This window comes from Metopolophium dirhodum, chromosome 8 (genome assembly GCF_019925205.1).
Source record: "Metopolophium dirhodum isolate CAU chromosome 8, ASM1992520v1, whole genome shotgun sequence".
In the NCBI taxonomy this organism is placed as follows: domain Eukaryota; kingdom Metazoa; phylum Arthropoda; class Insecta; order Hemiptera; family Aphididae; genus Metopolophium; species Metopolophium dirhodum.
In genome coordinates this window covers 23,458,436-23,478,749 of record NC_083567.1, presented here as the reverse complement: position 1 = coordinate 23,478,749, position 20,314 = coordinate 23,458,436, and the positions used below count along the sequence as shown (strand labels likewise).

Genomic DNA, 20,314 nt, shown 5'->3' with positions numbered 1-20,314 from the left:
TTGTATACTATCTAAAGCAGTGGACGGGCCTAATATTAAGTAGATTTAAATAAATCAAAAATATTGTCACGCTATCTGCTATTGCCTATATATCATATAACTCTTGTAATATCGTTCAATTCTATAATATTACCATTCAACATTATAGTTTATAATAGGTATCTGTTAATTTGTAATAAATATCTATACTAAAATAAGGTGGACAGCGGACGATAATGGTAATTTATTAGTTGCCTATCCGAACGCGTGCCAATAATATTATATAGCTGTATAAGCATTGTTGCGAACAAATTAGCGTAATGGAGCACAAAAGATTTTTCATAGGAGTCGTCACTATTTAATTTTGAAATATGTTGTAAAAAAATATGAAGTAGGTATAAAATCCAATTAATATTAAATAAATAAAGGGAAGAGATAATATTACAATGTATTATGTAAGACACTAGTAAGACACTAGTAAGACACTAGTAAGACTAAATAAACTTCATAAATATGTATTATGTATACGTTCCACAATCCACAGACGATAACTAAAACTTAATGATATCCTTAATTGTTAAAACAAGCTAACGATACGTGCTCTGGTGGCATAATCCTCAACTTGCATATTCGGAATGTATAGATATAATTTTATATTGGTTATTTTACTTTTTATAATAAATTAATTTTTCTGTCGAAACTTTATACACTTTTATAGCTAACTGTATACGTTGGTAAGTGCAATTTCTACTAATAATTTAAATACACTTCACTTAAGACAAGATTTATGTAAAATGTTAGGAAAATAAATACAATCTCTCGACTCTACGTAGGGGGAACCCGCCTAACCATCAATACGATAGCCGTCGACAGCACTCCCAGTGTTAATTTATTTTGCCAATTGGGGAAACAGATTAACAAAACGCGCTCAAGTGGAAACAATTTGTACCTTCCGATTCGGGATGTATAGATCATAGATAATAAAGATATGGATAGGTCACGGCTATGTTAAATATATTTGAAGCCGCGTTCCCGGAGGGGAAGGCAATTTAGGCTCCTTTATCCATAGCCGTGATTGATAGTCGATACTCGATATAGGTATACTTTATTTGGTCTCAATTGTTCCCCTCGAAGAACGCTCATAAGACCATTATGTCCTATTCATATCTTTATTATCTATGGTATAGATATAGTTTTATATTGGTTATTTTACTTTTTATAATAAATTAATTTTGGTATCGAAAATTGTATACGTATTTATAGCTAACTGTATACGTTGGTAAGTACAATTTCTACTAATATTATAAAATACATTCAAATACACTTCACTTAAAGGAAAATATATGCGAAATGTCGGGAAAATACGTACAATCTCCCGACTCCACGTAGGGGGGAACCCGCCTAACCATCAGTACGAGATAGGCTAGGCGTCGACAGCGCTCCCAGTGCTAATCTGTCTTCCCAATATGGCTATAATTAATAGCTATAGGTAGATTTCAAGAATCGGGAGTTTCAAATATTATTAATAGATATGAAAGTGCTAATAATAATTATCTATATTATTTTATGTTGTAACAATGACTATAATATCTGTAGCATGGTAAAAACTATCGAGAAACGGAGAACGTGCGCCGCGGTGGTTTAAATGTATGATTATAGCCTACGGACGTGCGCCGGATGTGAATACATCCGATATTGCGATAAATAATGTTTTTTTATTATTATACATTGTGCATGGTTAACTTATCAATATGGTTTCGAACCGCGTTCCCAGCGTTCCCTAGACTGGTGTGTTGCGCAATCACACGTCACGCCGTCCAAATCATTAGGGCAATCCGGCGTACGGCATACCACAAATGTAGAGTAGGTACAATAATATTATTCGTGTACAACCACAAAAAACAACTAGGTCTAGGTACCTATATTATTATGTTTTTATGTTCGTGTACATCTTAGTCTAAGATAGTACATGTCAGTGTAGTGGCGGTCAAATGATTTTGTCATGGGGAGGGATATGGCTAATTTTTTAACATATGCATTATTTTATCATCAAAACTATAATTTATGGTTATGTCTAATATCAATTTATAAAATTATGGTAAATACAAACTTTATTTATAACTTAGGTATACAGACTCGCGGACATTCCCCCCCTCGATATATTTTTGATGCAGATATTTCCCCCCCCCCACCAATTTTTTTTAAAGTTTTCTATTTAATAATAATATAAATATAAATATATGAAATTATTATTTTAATTATTATATTCACTCGATTTCTCATGTAACAATTTTCTTATTTTATTGTAGTTAAAAAACGAATGACTGTAGATACTTGAAAATTTCACTGAATGTTTATATTAGCATTTTCTATACACCATAAAATTTTGAAAATATTTTGACTCTTTTTGAGCTGTTTACGGACATTGTGAGTTTTCAATTTTTTTAGTTTTTTTTTCTATAAATATAAATAAAAAAATTTTTATTGGGTAAAAAAGCGTGAAAATTGAATATAAGACTCCTGATATATCGTTCTAATAGCAGTTGAAAAATATTAAAAATACATAGGCACAATTTTTTTTTATAAGCATTTAAAGTTCAAATTTTGACAACATTTATCAAATTTATAATTTATTAATTATTTTCTAGTTAAAAATGTATAAAATGTTTAACTTTTATGGCTAAGGATTGAAATTTTAAAACAAGGCTCTACGTAAATAGGTTATATATAAATTACTTTATTCACAATAATGTCATCAAATATACTTGGTAATATCATAGGCTGACTGACCGTTTTCGCTCAGAATCGTTTTTCTTATACAATGATATTATATCATTAAATTCAAATTTAACACCATCCATTACAGTCACCCACATGTAACCTACTGTACAGCAGAGCGACATCCACTTATCCACCTTTTTTTGTGTTTTTTTTTGCTAATTCGTCCAGTACTTCCTTGGATATTATATTTATAACCCCACGATGAACAGCCATAATAAAAATATTACCACTAAGTCCACAACTTGATTTTTTGTAATGATATTAGTGATCTTACTTATTTTTTCATCCACCGAGTGTTAGAAGTAGAGCAACTTGCATCAAAATAGCTAATAATTTTTGTTTTATTAGACATAGTAATTGTGAAAATATAAAAAGACAAAATAGTCCATATTACAAAAGACACCGACTGTATAATAGTAATACACTTAAGTACACTATACGGACACACAGTAGAAAACACGAGTACGAGAGAGTAAAGACGAATCACGGTGATAACTAAATATTATGAGTTATGAGTTATGACAAATAATAAGCAATCGATGTTTCAAGTTTTCAACCAACTAATGACCTGGAGGTACGTAAATACGTAATATTGTAAAATATACCTACCGATCGCACTATCGCCTGTATGGGCCAATGTTCTGGGAAAGTGTAGAGCTGGTTGTTATTGAGAATTCTCGATCATCTAGTGGGATAATTCCCATATTATATTTTGTGTAAACAACTAAATATTAATAATAATATCCTAGTTCCTAGGTATGAGTCTAGATAACTAGATAATAATATACCTAGTAATGTCATATAAACACATATAAACATGTTTTGACATTTTGTCGAAATTTACAATAGTTGATAATTTGTTTTTAGAAAAAAATTGAACAAAATTGTAACAAAATCAGTGGCGTCATTTGGGTGGTGGTGGGGGGGGGGGGGGGGGGGGGGGGGGGGTGCAGGGAGGGCATTTTCCACCCACTTGTCATTAGCGACCGCTGTCGGGCCGTGTGGCCCGGGTATGGGCTAGTTTTGGGCCTAGCTAATAGGTAATATATTTAAGTATTCCTCTACATATGTTATATGTATTAATTATTTAGTTTTTGTTACACCTCGAAAAAATGGGGTTACTTATGCTTATGATAGTAACCTTTGATACTAACTAGTAAGTATAAAATTATGTAAGAAGACTATTTATTTTGAGATGAAAATGCTATTGTAATGTAATGTAATTTATTGTTAGCAAGCGGTTTTATTTTGGGCCGGTCAAAAATGTTGCCCCCCCTCTCAAAAACTGAAATGACGCTACTGGACCATTAGGTACATTAGTGTACATTATACCTTTGATTATAAATACTATTAATAATGAATTACTATAATACATATTACATACGAGTTACGAGTATACAGTTACTGTAGCGTACGCAGGATTTTAGTTCAGTTAGAGTTTTACCTGAGCAAATAATTTATATTATTTTTTTCTTAACAGTTTTTATATAAAAAATTATAGCTAGTTTCAAATTTAGTCTACATAGGTGTACAGTGTTTAACCGGGTCATCAATAGATCCTCTTCGACCCGTAATAAACGTCGTAATAATCGATGGACGATAATACACCATCGATTTAGGGAGACGTTTAGCAATGTTCTAAATCAGCTAAAAAAACTATAACTATGATTATCGAGTCTTTGTCATATTCAACAATTAATTTTATATCTAGGTATTACAAATGACCAACAATTGATCTGTGTTTATCAAAATAGTGGTAAATAATATTTTTTTGGAAAAAAAATGAAATTTCAGGGGGGTCAAAACTCTATCCCTACATACGCCACTGCGAGGTATACGACATTCCTAATCACATACTTGCTAAAAGGGACGATTAAAGATAGTATGGCTACCTAACGAATCTAAAAAAGTGTCTACCGAAATGAATCTCCGTAATCATTGTTAAACAGCTGTAGTCGTTTTAAATAGATAGTAAATACCAAGGTGTATTGATAAGTATATCAATACACCTGGTAAATACTAATAATATTATTAAATAATAATATAACAACTAGGTATACGGCAATTAGCATAGAATATGTTGTGTATTAGTGTATACAGAAGTATGTTGCACATTAGCACTCAATTTAGCAGTTAGCACGATTATGGATAATTTATTATAATTTATAATGTTCACAGTTTTATTAGAGTTCAACAAGTTGCTGTCCAGCAGCTGCTGGTATCACCTTGTATTTTATATAAAATAAATATCTGTGGGTATCACCCATCTTATATTATCTATGGTATCACCGCGGTGCTTTGTTCGTTTCGACAATCGACAGTGCGGCCACCGCATAGACGATCATCACCTCTCGATCTTGAGTTTTAAACTTTATTTTTTTAGAAGACCGTATTTCCTTGTTACGGTTGGATAGCATAGACATATTAATAATAAGTTATTACGTTTATTTTGTTTAATTCGTGATGTAGAATACTCTATGGTAGAATATCATCTCTATCTTAGTTCATGATATTTATTAATATGTCTAAATAATGTCTGTTAGATAATCTAATAGTATCCGCCTCCCACCAATCAACGCTTGATTCTTGTGATAATATAATCGTGAGTACACCATAGAGCTGCACGGTTGTAGATATACCTTAAACCGTGCCATAGAGTAACATGGAGTACACGGACTATATAAGATATAATGGACTGGAAACGACAGGGTCGGCGGGGATCGGGGGACGACCACGAGAAGGTGTCACTTGGCTGATGAGAACACTGTTCTTGAAGTTTTCAGCGCTACCGGTGGTTTTATTTGGCTACACAATTTGTATCTTAGTCCGTGTTTTATACAGAGGGCGCTGTGAACTCCAGGAAGGCAGGAACACATAGCGACCCCCCGCACTTTGCCACTTGTACATACATTCGTGGCCGTGATAAGCTGCTCGTTTCCAGTCCATTATATCTTAGTCCGTGCGTGATTATTATGTGTGTGTGAGGTGTATTCTGTTGCAGTCCGTGGTTGTGTTTTTGCGTGTGTGCGGCTGATGTGCGTGCGTGGGTGTGATTGTACTTGATGCTGCCGCAGTGTGCCGTGTGCGTGCGCGTTAGTAACCCTCATAATAATAATAATAATAAAATGCAAAAATGTGCAATTGACAATTAACTGATTAACAGCATTAATCATTATGCAGTATTGCAACAAGCACTGAGCGGCGCGTTCGTCAGAGACTCAGCAGTCGAGCAAATAATATAATATACGTATATAGTATTTGAGTCGTGTTACTCTATACTCTAGTTAGTGATCAGTGATATTGGGTGTTTTAGTTCGCGTTTGTTTGCTCTACTGTGGTGTTTGTCTTGTTTTGTAAATATTCGTAATAATAATATAATAAATAATATTATGAATACAAATATATTAAAGTACGACAGCAGTTGTAGTGCCGAAAATCGATAAAAATTATCCAGTTGTCAGATACCGACTATATGGTCTGAACCACTGGTGGCCATCAACGCGATTGATCTTGTGTGATTCGTAAATTCTACCTGTCGCACTTTTGATTCTGAGCCTCCTTCTCTCAAGAATAGCGAAGTTTAAAAAATATTATGTCGTCGTTGACATACTGGTTGCTGGTCGTGTTGTGCTTGGGCCAAGCCATGGCGTATATCGAAAGTAAGTAACTACTGACTTAGAACACACTATTTTACTCGCTATTTTATATTTTTATAAGGGACCGGGGGGCACTCTGCTGAGGTCACTATACTCTGTATTATAATGTCGCTGCTTTTAGCATGATAAACTATTGTCTTTGGCTTCTCGAGCGTTCATTTGATCGTCGAATGACCAAGTTGATTAATCATTGATCATATCTTTATTTATTTATTATGGATATGTACCTAATATAATTGACACTAAAAAAATACTTAAAGGTTGTTGGTGTAACTGCGTTTCTTAAAGACATATATTGGTATCAATACAAAAATACATTTTTAAATCTTTATATTTTTATTATTTACTACATAAAATGCTTCATATTTCTGATGACTGCCAAGGAATTATAGTGTTATGGTCTTATGGCTGATAAGCATTAGAATTAGGTATTATTTCCTTATTTACAATAACAGATTAATCGTAAAATCGTGTTTGAACAGAAATAACCATTAGGTTAATAATAAACCATAATTTTTTTTAATAATATGTACCCATGTCTATTCTTTATGTTTTTTATCTTTAACTATGTAATAAACAAAAATATTTTTATTTTAATAAATCCAAAATAATTCTATGGACAATATTGAATACAACTATTGAATATCAGTGAATTTATCAATTACAAACAGCTAGTTTTTAATGTGAAGAAATTATTTTCCCCATACCTAATAATTTACTGGAATTTATAAATAATCTAGGTAGACTATTATTTCTGTAGCATTGAGTGAGTGGTTTTGTATGAATTTAACCAAAATTTGTCTAATTGGGTAGTATGCAATGTATGTAATGTCTGTTTTACAGTGCCAAGTAAATTTGTCATTTGTTATTTAATGAAGTAAGTATGATGAACAAAATTATTTTCATTCGTAAACGTTTTAAATATTCACACATCTGACATAAACTAATTTTGTATTCGTCTGTTGATGAATCTATACAAAAATCAAACGTGTTAATAGTTTATTGACCTTTTAGAAGTTTGTCTCCCATCTCATCTCACCTTAATTAAATCTATGGGACTATGTCACAATGTTGCGTATTTTATATTTCATATTTTCATCCATTATATAATACAATAGACCTCACTATGGAGCTAATTGTTTTCCTTGTTGTTTTCTTACAAATATTTTTGTACCCAGGTAGTTATTTTTAACTTTTTGAGACTATGATCACAATGTTATTTATGTAAATTATTATTAATTGCTCCCTTAACTATTTTTTCAATATGTTAGCTATCCTTTTTAACCCGTCTATAATTCAAAGTTCCCTTGGCTAACACCCGATCAACGAACTTATTTTATTTAAAATCATTAACTACTAATTAATGCTAATAACACACCACTCTTAAGAATCATGAGCTTTGTAAATAATTATAACATTGATCCGTTTAAATTTAACTCATTTAAAAATCATGTTTCCTATTATCATTATACCTACTACCTATATAATATTAATTATATAATGTTTTGTTATATAATATTAATTATTTTTATTGTTTAATGCTATTTTTGAATTCAAGTAATTGGGTCTAAACCTGAATAATATTTTAATGAATAAACAAATAAATATAAAACACAATTAATGAATATAACCATGATATTTTGAAGTTTTAAAACTATCTGGAAGGCAAGTGTATTTTTTTAGGAATTTTAGGGGCGGCATCGTTTTACGAATAAAAATATATTTTTTTCACCATTACTCATTTTAAATCTGAAATAAAAATAACAAACTTTTGTGGAAAAAAAATTATTTCCATACTATTTTTATTAGACCAGATAACTTGAATTTATAAAAGTTATTAGTTTTAAGTTAAACCAAGTTTAACTTATAAGTTATCGATTTTGTATACCAGTTTTTTAATTTTTTCAATTTTTCAATACCGGTATTGAGAAAATTTGATTTTGGTTTTAATTTTTTTGGTTTTGATTTTAATTTATAATATTGGTTTCAATTTTTTTTCGGTTTTGTTTTTGATAAGTACATACTTAGGTTTTGTTGGGGTTCGATTTTAACCAGTTTTTCTTGTAATAATTTGACATTTCCTCCCAGTGCGTTGTTAAGAGTGCTTTCTATATTTCCAAATGAGTGATTCTGAGCAGTGAGCGCTAGATCATCAGCGTATATGAAGCACTGGGTTCCTAATGGTATGGGCTGATCGTTGATATATATGTTAAATAGCAAAGGTGCTATTAACACTGCCTTGTGCTAATCCATTTTTTTGAGTCCTCTTCTTTCCTTGCAGTTCCACGAAGTACCTTCTATTTCTTAACATTTCAGCGATGAAGGACGTTAAATTGTAGTCGTTTGTTATCTCGTACATTTTTTTGAAAAGAATTCTGTGGTTAATCATGCCTCTGTTAAGTCTATGAAAACTGCGCCAGTCACCAGTTTCCTCTCGTATCCAGGTTCAGTATCTGTCCGGTACATGACTTTCCTCCTCTGAAACCAGCTTATTAATTTATAAGTGATTTGTCCACTATGTCGTTTATTCTGTTAAGTATTAATCGCTCTAGTAGCTTGTATGTATGGCATAAGAGGGAGATTGGGCGGAAATTTTTTGCCTCTGGGTTGCTTACCCAGTTTTATTAGTGCTATTATTCGGCTTTTTCCCCATATACCTAATTGGTATCTTGACGCATTTTAAGCAGTTGTTAAACATTTCTAATAGCTATCTTTTGGTTTTGTTGTTCAAAGTTTTTTATCTGCTCGGTTCTGATTTCATATAGGCCTGAAGCTTTTTTTTCTTTCATCCGTGCCATTGCTATATTGAGCTCTTCTAAGGTGAATGGAGTGTATAATATATTGGCTTCATTTGTTGGTTCTCTGACTATTTTTGGTTTCACTTTCTTAATGCCAGGACATTTTCCATTTGTTAGGAGTTGGTGAGCAATTTCATTTGGTATGACGTTTATATGTGGTTCTGCATTATTTGGATCATTGAGTTGAACAATAACAATTTTTTAACAGTTGATATAATTTACGGGCAACAAAGTGTGTGGGATAAGCTATATTATAATAAAGTAGAAGAATTAATATATATAGTATATACATTTTGTACAAATATATTTATTAAAAATACAATTCTTGGGTCTGGACAACGTTGGGCAGGACAGCTAGTATGCTATAAAACTACAAAGTTAAATAGTAGAACTAGTTAATAAAATTTCAATAATTTAATTTAAAAAAGGTGGGTAAGTGTATGTCGCTCTGCTGTACAGTAGGTTACAAGTGGGTCACTGTAATGGATGGTGTTAAATTTGAATTCAATGATATAATATCATTGTATAAGAAAAACAATTCTGAGCGAAAACGGTCAGTCAGCCTATGATATTACCAAGTATATTTGATGATATTATTGTGAATAAAGAATTTATATATAACCTATTTACGCGGAGCCTTGTTTTAAATTTTAAATCCTTCGCCATAAAAGTTAAACATTTTATACATTTTTAACTACAGAATAATTAATAAATTATAAATTTGATAAATGTTGTCAACATTTGAACTTTAAACGCTTATAAAAAAAAACTGTGCCTATGTATTTTTAATATTTTCAACTGCTATTAGAACGATATATCAGGAGCCTTATATTAAATTTTTACGCTTTTCTACACAACAAATAACATTTTATTGATATTTATAGAAAAAAAAAACTAAAAAATTGAGAACTGACAATGTCCGTAAACAGCTCAAAAAGAGTCAGTTATTTTCAAAATGTTGTGGTGTATAGAATATGCTAATATAAACGTTTAGTGATACTTTCAAGTATCTACAGTGATACGTTTTTTAATTACAACAAAATAAGAAAATCGTTACACTAGAAATCGAGTGAATATCAAATGTTGTAAAAATATAAATTTCAGACGCTCATAAAAATTTAATTTGAGTTTCTTGTAGACATTTTTTTTTTTTTGATGAAGGTAGACAAACTTATGAGGAATCTTGTATTACATTTTCAAATCTTAGAGTTAAAAAGAAAATTTTTTATGAATTTCTAACTTAAGGTAATTTGCAAATTTTCATAATTTTTACGTATTTTGTCAATATTTGAACTTTTAATGCTTATAAAAAATATTGTGACTATGGATTTTTGATTTTTTTTCATCTGCCTTTGAAACAATAACCTAGGAGCCTTTTATTAAATTTTCAAGCTTTTTTACTCAACAGATAAAATTTTATTGATATTTATAGAAAAAAAACTAAAAAAAATGGAAATTGACAATGTCTGTAAACAGCTCAAAATAAGTCAAAATATTTGGAAAATGTTATGGTGTATAGGAAATACAATCATAAACATTCAGTCAAAATGTCATGTCCCTACGGTCATTTGTTTTAGAGTTACACCAAAAACCAAAATCGATTTTCTCGAAAACAGATTTTGCATAAAAATTCCCGTTTTTCCTTAATTTCTCTTTTGTTTTTCAAGTCGCTTTTGAAAACTACTGGGAAATTTTTACTTTTGACCTTCCAAAGTACCAGCTAGATTCACTTTCCTATCATAAAAGTTACTATTGAAGAAAATCCAAGCACTTTTACTGTCCTAAAAGGTGATGACAGACACAAAAATAAAAAAAAAAACACACATCATTGTAAAATCAATACATTCATTGTTCCACTCAGAATCTAAAATGTCTATAAGAACCTAAAAAAATGTTCATACAAATCATAAATTAAAAACAATTATTTTATAACTTGTCGTGAAAGGAAATGCTGTCGGAACAGAGTACTTACTATGTAATTTATATATTATAATATTATTATGTAATATAAGTTTTAGACATAGGATTAATTACTCTTTAAAAAACGACACTAATTAAGACTTCGAAGACAATAATTAATGCATTTGTTTAAGAACTTAAAATAATAAAATTGTTTTTCCTTTTGTTTGTAGAAATCATGGAAAACGATAGTGTTTGTTCGATGAGTTTCTTTTCAAATAATTTAGACCTTTCTGGTCGTGAAGATCAATCAGCTATGGTGATCAAAGATAACCAATATTTTCAGAAGTGGACTGGCAAGCATGAATTTAATTGTAAATTTACAGTAACTTCCTCACTTGGGTTGGGTGTTTTTGCGGTCATACAGCATATGTCTTTTAGACGTAATGCTCAAGGACAATGTATTGATTATATTCAAGTATGTATATACCTTTCATTATTTGTTTTTATGTTTAATCGTTATTTAATTGTTTTGATAGTTTCGCCATGCTGAAAAAACCTTAAGTGTTCTAGACTTAAATATTAAAATTAAGTCATCAGAGCACTGGGGTGAGAAAATTTGTGGAAAATTAAATGCATTTGAAGCTAATGTTGGTAATGAATATAATCAAGGCAGTGATGGAAACGATGATAAAGAAATAAAAAATTCATTTGTTGATCATAGAGGTATGATTGAAGTTAAAATATATCTTGGAAATAAATCTATAGAGTCCACTGATGAACTAAAGTTTGAGATTGTATTCACAGCATTCCAAGGTATGTTATTTTTAGGTTAAGGGGATTTGATACCGTGATTTTCTGTTTTTGTCAAACACACCAATTGATCTAATGAAGTGATAAGAATTCTGAAAACAGATTTGAATTTGTCGTCAAGTCTACTTGAAATTGACTTTCCCACATTTTTGATATTATCCCCCGAATTCCTAATAATGTCATTAAAAAAGAGTATTTAAATTTTCGGAAAAGTTAAGATCAAAAAATCAAAAATGTGGGAAAGTCGATTTCAAGAAGACTTGACGACAAATTCAAATCTGTTTTTAGAATTCTTATTGTTTCATTAGATCAATTGGTATGTTTGGCAAAAAACACATCTAAAATAATATGTCGCGCGTGTGTGTTAGACAAAAACAGAAAATCTCGGTATTGAATCCCCTTAATAGATAATAGAGTACTAAATATATTTTACTATTTAAAAACTCCCTGTATACTTAATTTATTGAAACATAATAAATTGACTTCTTTTTCCATAGAATGCAAATATGACAATGGTCATTGGAAAAGTTGTGGTAGAAAAACATGTATTTTTAAAGATTTTTTCAATGATGGAAAAGTTAACTGTCCATACAAAAGCTGTAAAGATGAAAGTGGTTGTCGCCCAGTAGTCTCAGTACTCAATAGTAACTATATAAGCAGCACAACTGTAACCAGTAAAATTGTGGCTGGAGCAGTTGCCTGCTTGGTTACCATGATTTTAGTATTCATTGCGTTCCTATGGATATTTAGGCATTGTGGACCTGCATTTTGTTGTATAAGCAACTCTAATAGCCATCCACATTCTTCTGAAATGCAACCAGTGCCACGCTTGGACACAATGGCTATTATAGCTACAGCTCCACCCGATTCTATGGTGGCTAGCGGTACTGAAGTAAGAACAGCCGATAAAGATCTACCACCTTCATACGACTCATTGTTTCCAAGTAAATAGTAACCACAATCAATATTATAAGGATCTGTATAATTTTTTCATCTATCTCATGTAGTTTATAAGGTGGATTTTATACATTTATTTAAGATTTCTATCTGAACAAATTTATTATTATTATTATTTTTTTTTTTTTTGGAGAGAAATATTGAAGACATTTTAAGCTAAGTACACCAATTATGTTCGATTGTACCAGTGATTTTTTAATTTTCAAAACAAAATTGTTTTATTCTAATTGGACTACCTATATAACTGATCAAAAAAAAAAAAAAAAACAGTTAAAAAGTACTAATATTTTGACCTAATTAGATTATTTTTATTTTTACTCTTTTAGTTTAAAGAGTGAGACACAGTGTCTAGCTATTTTTTCAAAGTGCTAACAATTATATCACTGGCCCACCATGTATTTATCTACTCTTAAATTAATCAATCAATACTAAAAACGATCATCTTTATACTAGTATCTTTTGTTACACAAATTAATTATAATATATATAATATATTTATTTTTTTTAATGGTTTGTATTAAATATATTAACTATTTACCAACTCAAGTATCAAATACAATAAGTATACTCTTTTTAACCAAAAGAAAACTAAACATTGTTGACACACAAGACTGAATAAATAAAAAATTTCAAATTGATTATTACCTACCTATCACTTATGCAAATTAAACCGAATTAAAAAAAAAAAAAAAAATTATATCTTCTTTTTAATAATAAAGTCAATTCGTTTATTCAGATTTGTGTAATGTACAAATGTATAATCTAGGTTATACATTATATAATATACTATTATATTCATTTTATCAACCAAATCAGTATTTAAAATAATTTTAGTTTCTAAACTTTAAGCGCAACACAGTACATTTGTGAATATCTTGTAAAACTTGTTTTATTGACTAAGCATCTAGAAGACACCATTATTTGGATTATAATTTTTTGCTCTTGCATGAGACTATCAGAGTCCAACTTTTATAATTACCTTAATTTTTGTTGTTCAAGGTTCAATAATACCTTTTTCCATTGATATTCAATCTTTTTGTATTTGTCCCTTGATTGTGGACCACCACAATTCTAAATAATGTTTCAATTTTAAAACTACTTTATTTTTACCTTATTAAAAAATTATTTTAATTGAATGTTATGAGATCCTGCGTAATATATAGTATAGTGTAAATATATGTGCTTTACATTTTAGTCAACATTAATAGTAAGTGCAATACCACATCACTCTACTATAAATGTTTACTAATATTTTGAACCAAAAGTAAAATATGTATAATGTCTAATATTGTGAAGCATATATTTTATTATATATTATTTTTACTCAGTAAGATATTAGGTAGAACTCAATTAATATGACTAAGTATTCTTAAAGAATAACATTTTTTTATTTGTATAATTATATTATTATTGGCTAACTTTAAGTAAAATCAATATTGATATTATTGTATTCTTTATGTTTATTTTTATATTGACTTAAGTACCAAAGACAAAATATATTGCTTGTACCTTAATAATGTTAGATACTTTGGTATTTGTAAAATTAATTACATTTTTGTGTATATATATCTATAAACTATATGTCAATATACATTTAAATATATTCATGCTTGTAAGAATTGTGTATACAATTAATATTACTAATAAATTTATATTTGAAGTATTATTTACTACACTTCAATACTGTAAATTGATACTGTGATAAAAAAAAAAAGTATATTTATATCTAATATATAAAATTTGTTATTGAACATTAACATAAGTCTTTTTTTTTTGTTTTTACCGGTATACAATTTATTGATCGCAAACCACTAATAAATTGAATAATAGCAAGCTCATCAAAACGTATGGAATAACACTACATAAAGTAAAACAGAAAAATCACCTTGACTATATAGGAGTTAAAAATTATATTTATTCTGTTCAGCGAAAGACCGTACCAACGAAAACTGGTTCCCTCACGCAACACCCTGCCATTGGGAAACCGGTTTCTTCGATAGCATGGTGACGCAGAGGGATGGCCAGAATCGACGTGCTCTCTCGCTGAACAGAGTATATTATATACCCATTACCTATTAGCAGGGCTGGGCAAGTTACTCAATTTATTATAACTTGTTACTAGTTATATGTAACTATGATATGCCCAACTCTGCCTATTAGCTATTCAGTAGTTAGTATTTAGTAGAGACTAATGTGCATTTACTATGAATTAATGTTGCCTTTTTTCAATTTGGTGGACTTGTTTTAAAAATGTCTGACAATAGTAAGTACAATATAGTTATTTGTAGAATCTGAAATATATTTTATGTGGTAATCGTAGAATATTAATTCTGATAGTTGATTGTTGGCTTAAACGCCACAGGATTTGTTAATCTGAAAATCAAGGTGATTTGATCCCAACTTTTTAAATAAATTGTATATATTTATGTAGTAAAACTTACATTTAACAAAATGTTCTGTTTAACAAAATATTTTTTGAGAGCCATATCCCAATTGTAAACAAATATGGTAAAACTTCTATATTTCAAAGTCTCGTTGTAACAAATTCATTCTTATTATTTGCAATTATAATTCTCTTATTTTGCTTATTGTACTATAGAGGAATTTATTCATTAGAAATCAGAATAACCTAATACAACTAGCTATGGTTCTCAAAAATATAATATTTGGTTAAACAGAATTAGAATAGTTAATAATGTGATACGGTTAAAGTAATTTTCAGTTTTCACTGGAAATGTAATTTTGTTTGATAAATTTCTCTTTACCTAGTAAGGAGTTTTGAATGTAATAAATAGGTTAGGTTAGGTACATTAGATTTTGGAGCTCTATACTGCATTATTAGTAGGGACAGGATTATGATGACTTGCATATTATTTTGAAACATCATAGACTTTTATTTCGAAGTTTAAAATATATTTCAATAACACTCGAATTTATGTATAAACTAATTTGCATTACTTTTACGCTTGTCAACATTCGATCGATAATTGATTCGATTGCTATTTTTCAATCTACGCTATTCTCAAAAACTGATCGAAAATTCAAAAATCGAAAATGTGATTTTCGTTCTAGTTTTCGGCCATTGAAATGTTATCACTTAATTTCTTATGATTCCACGAGAAAACAATGTGTATGCGGTAACTGATCACAATAAATTGTTCATTAAATATAAGACCGACGTCTGTGCACACTAAATAGTTGCAACTGTATGTAATGGCTATAAATAGCTATAAACGGTTAACTTTTCTTAATTAAAGGTAGAAAAATTGATGAGGAATATCGAATATTCAATTAAATATTCTAATGTTAGGTATGAATACTAAATTTTTTATGAATTTCTTACTAAAAAATAATTTGTACATTTTCAGGATTTTTACGCGTTTCGTCAAAATTCTAACTTTAAACAATCATAAGATTGTATTGTGGATTTACACTTGACTTTTTTATTTACACTATTAAATACTTATGTTGAACCTTACTTTACAAGTCATCTTATTGAGTGAAAAATTATTACAATTATATTATTATTACAATCTATTTTCAATATTACATTACAGTTGGCGGCAGTTGGCCTATATTAGTTTGTACAAATAAAGGGATGGGAACCGGCCGTCGTCGGTTAGTTAAGCGGTATTCCGACGGCGAACCTGGTTCGGATAGGACAACTTAAATAAGTGCCGTGACGGAGTGCGGGGGTAGTCCTGAAAAGGGCCGTTTTCAGTAAGTTGTCGTCGCCGGGCGTTTAGTCGTTCCAAACCTGCATCGGTTTGCTTCCGCTGGCTGTCAGTTCGACGGTCTTGGTTCCCAGACGTCAATGGCTACGTGATTTGAAATTTCACGTTGATTCTAAACCGTGATCGGTGTTTATTACGGTGTCGGTATTGTGGTGATTGTGGCGACCGTCGGTACAGTTGGTCCTTGACAGCCACCGTTGTCAATAATTGTACTAAATGTATGTGTAACGCCGTGAGAAGGTGCCGAGTAGGCAATTTGAATGCGCGTCAGGTCGCTGTTAGCTGTTAATATTGTTGAATACGTCGGGCGTGGTCTCGGTGTCGCTGGTGGACGGTAGTGCTCGTGGTTGACAGCACAGTCGTAATATTACAGGCCTCTTGATTTCGATGAATCGGGTTGTCGGGCTAGTAACAGATCCTTGCAAGATCGTCGTAGTTGAGTTCTTGTTTGCTGTGTCTTCTTGGTCACCGTAGGATTTGGTCCGGAGTCTTGTTCTCTTGTATATTGTATAATGTATAAGCAAAAATGCAATAATAATAAAACAAAAAATAAAATAATTATAATTACAAAAAGCTTAATAAATACAAAATAGGTGATAAAATATTTATGTATTTGTGTGCGTGTGATTGTTATGGGTAGTCGGAGACAAATTAATATAATATGAACGTAGAACAACCAACCCATATTTTCTAATGGCGTGGCGGAGCATTGAGGACGTAATTAAAATCTATGGAACTTATATCGACCTCGAAAAAGAGTTCATTTAATATACCTTATCATACATCAATGTATTACAATATAGGTATATAGTATAATATTGATCTGGCTCGAACAACATTATTCATTTAAAATCATTTAATGCATGAAATATATTGAGTATTATTATTCGTGTTTATTTAATTTCAACTAATACAAATTATATAATATTATTACAAAATATGAGTACATGACGATCGATTGAGTTGAATATTTCCTTTTTTGGTACAGTGCATACTATTTTTGGTTTGTATTTCAAATTCGGTATTCAGCCATGCGTAGCAGATATGCAGGTGCATTTTCTCATGAAGGTGGACTAGGAGGAGGAATATTATCTGTAGATATTGAAAATGAACATATATATTTTTGATTTTTAAAATTTCTAAGATAATATAAACTTTAATACAATAGTAGTTTTTGATACTCACCTCTACAACATTCGCATTTTTTGGTTAAACCTGTACTAGATGATCTACAACGCCATTGGTCCGTTTGTTGATAATATCTGCATTTCGTTTGACACTTAAGTTTGCAAGTAGCGACATTGCCATTTCCATCAGTAGCCTTAACCCAGGGAATCTTGCATTTTTTGTGTTTACTGTCATCGTGAGAATTATACGGTCCGGGAGTATCATCGCAATTCACATACGCCAACGTAAATAAAATTAAAAAAATTAATCCGGGATTATTTATGAGATACATTTCACTTATTTGTTTTGAGTAATAGATACTTAAACTGTTTTATTTTAAATAAAAATTAGTAGATAATTAATTTAGTACCTAGATAATAGTATTAAAAAACCATAATATGTACTGTTAATAGTAATGAATATAATTACTGGCTACTGCGTGCTCAGTTTTATACCGTTCAATTGAAGCGAGTAAGTACACAAAGATTCCCAAATTATCTATTTTTATGATGATTTACTATTTTTCCGACATTTACAAATAAAAAATAAACAAATTTATACATTTTACTGGTGTATAATAATAGGTATTTATTGTTTAGTCGAGCAAAAAATGAAATAATAAATTGTATAACATTTATTTATTTGATGAATATAGTGAATGTTATGTTGTTTTAGATTTTTTTGTTGCAATGCATTTATTTATTTTCGTACATTAAATAACTGTAATCAATCATAAAAGTGTTAAACTGAAAAATATATTTAAATATTTATTTAGTATTATTAGGACGACCTTTTAGCCAGTTATTATATTCATTACTATTAACAGTACATATGGTTTTTAATACTATTATCTAGGTACTAAATTCATTATCTACTAAATTTTACTTAAAATAAAACAGTTTAAGTATCTATTACTCAAAATAATATACAAGCTCTTTTATGGGTATTTTAATAAATTATAATTGTTGTAAATTTTAATAATATCGTTGTCTAGGTTCATTTCATCAAAAAGACGAATTATTGTATAGCCTAGTTGTAAAATCATAAAATTATCAATTATAATAATAAATGTTCAACAATTTAATACAAGGGTCCTCGCTGCTCATAAGTGGTTCTATACCATTTAAAAACATCAAAATACAAAAATACAGTAAACGGAAAACTGGTATGGTGTTTATAGTTTATACATGCGGAATACTTTTACGATCCTCAAGGTTTCCAGAACTTTTATGAAAAAAAAAGAATAAAATATGAACGATTGTTTTTAATTTAATTTTACAGTCAATCGATGGGAAACCACGAGTGACTTTGTGAGTGAAAATAATCGATTAAATACCTCCCAATATGAAATAATTACGGAACGACAAGATACTTAGATACGATAGATATCAATTAATCAATAAATGTCATGAACTATTATATACCAATATTAAGTTCTCACTATAGTTCACATTATTTCACATTCATTCGCAATAGTGGATTGAGTATTACTATTTTTCACTAACAAAAATTATACCCAATACGTGTCATATAATGGACAATTTTAAAAGTCAAAGAGACGGTGAGATAATAATATATAAGAAATATTCTTAAATGGTTTTGAGGAAGAATGAAAATTGTATAAGGCGGAAACGCATTTAAAACACAAATTTTAAATGCCCGGGAAAAGTAACAACTAATTTGATAAAACTGGTATGTTATAATGTTATTTTATTATCATACATTATTATTTATGCATTTACGGAACTCACTTAAATTCCAGTATATAAATTATTCAAATGAAATTCCATATAACCACACAGTTAATAACAAAATAGAGGAGATAATTGTTGTTAAATAACATTTTGAAAAGTACCAGTATTCCATGTATTTTTGTTTCTTTTGTTATAAGTTCTATGGACCGTACCATTATTCCGACATTCCAAAAATACATAGGTAGTCACCATATTTTGTATTTGTTTATTTTACGTAGTAAAACTTTCAGTAAGTTGAAATTCCAAATAAATAATAATTTCTAAAAAAACAGGAGTATAACACATTTTATGGTCATTATACTCATTAATATATATTAATCTATCGTATAGAAGGTACCTTACAAAAAATTAACTTTTAAGTCAGTGCACTAATAATCATAACGTGACCAAAATTTCATGATATGCACCTTTATTCTTTTTAGCCAACTTTTAGATTCTGTGCGGAGCGATGAATGTATTGATTTTACAATGATGTTTTATTTTATTTTTTTGTCTTTGTACACGATACGTAGACGAAATAATGCTTCGGGTAGTTTTCAAAAGCGCCGGGGACAAAAAATTAAGGTAAAATGTAAATTTTTACGCAAAATCGGTTTTTGACAAAATCAAATTTAAATATATTAATAGAATTGAACATACAATAATTAAAAAAAAAAAAAATGTGTAATTAAATTGTTAGGTATATAAAATAATATTTGATGAATCTCTATAGGTATAGCTGTGTTTTAGATATAGAACTGTGGGGGGCACAAAAAAAGTGAGAGAATATGTGAGCC

At 29.8% G+C, this 20,314-nt stretch overlaps 2 protein-coding genes across 2 annotated transcripts; one reads left to right on the top strand and one right to left on the bottom strand.

Moving 5' to 3' along the window:
- The first annotated feature begins 5,685 nt into the window (after positions 1 to 5,685).
- Positions 5,686 to 14,618, top strand: LOC132950951 (uncharacterized). Its single transcript, XM_061022589.1, has 4 exons — positions 5,686 to 6,419; positions 11,347 to 11,591; positions 11,653 to 11,929; positions 12,424 to 14,618. The coding sequence occupies exons 1-4, from the start codon at positions 6,353 to 6,355 to the stop codon at positions 12,876 to 12,878; spliced, it is 1,044 nt and encodes a 347-aa protein (XP_060878572.1). The 5' UTR covers positions 5,686 to 6,352; the 3' UTR covers positions 12,879 to 14,618.
- Positions 14,619 to 17,488: 2,870 nt separating this feature from the next.
- LOC132951288 (uncharacterized) lies at positions 17,489 to 18,318 on the bottom strand. Its single transcript, XM_061023093.1, has 2 exons — positions 17,803 to 18,318; positions 17,489 to 17,709 (listed from the first exon to the last, which is right to left on the bottom strand). Exons 1-2 carry the CDS (start codon positions 18,074 to 18,076, stop codon positions 17,678 to 17,680), a joined length of 306 nt encoding a protein of 101 aa, XP_060879076.1. The 5' UTR covers positions 18,077 to 18,318; the 3' UTR covers positions 17,489 to 17,677.
- Positions 18,319 to 20,314: the final 1,996 nt, after the last annotated feature.

Bases quoted from the DNA above. Each gene is read 5' to 3' on its own strand.
- LOC132951288 (XM_061023093.1), bottom strand. From the start codon at position 18,076: ATGTATCTCATAAATAATCCCGGATTAATTTTTTTAATTTTATTTACG. The intron at 17,710-17,802 runs GTGAGTATCAAA...CAATATCTACAG, and splicing joins AAAATGCGAATGTTGTAGAG to ATAATATTCCTCCTCCTAGT.
- LOC132950951 (XM_061022589.1), top strand. From the start codon at position 6,353: ATGTCGTCGTTGACATACTGGTTGCTGGTCGTGTTGTGCTTGGGCCAA. The intron at 11,592-11,652 runs GTATGTATATAC...TTGTTTTGATAG, and splicing joins AATGTATTGATTATATTCAA to TTTCGCCATGCTGAAAAAAC. The intron at 11,930-12,423 runs GTATGTTATTTT...CTTTTTCCATAG, and splicing joins TGTATTCACAGCATTCCAAG to AATGCAAATATGACAATGGT.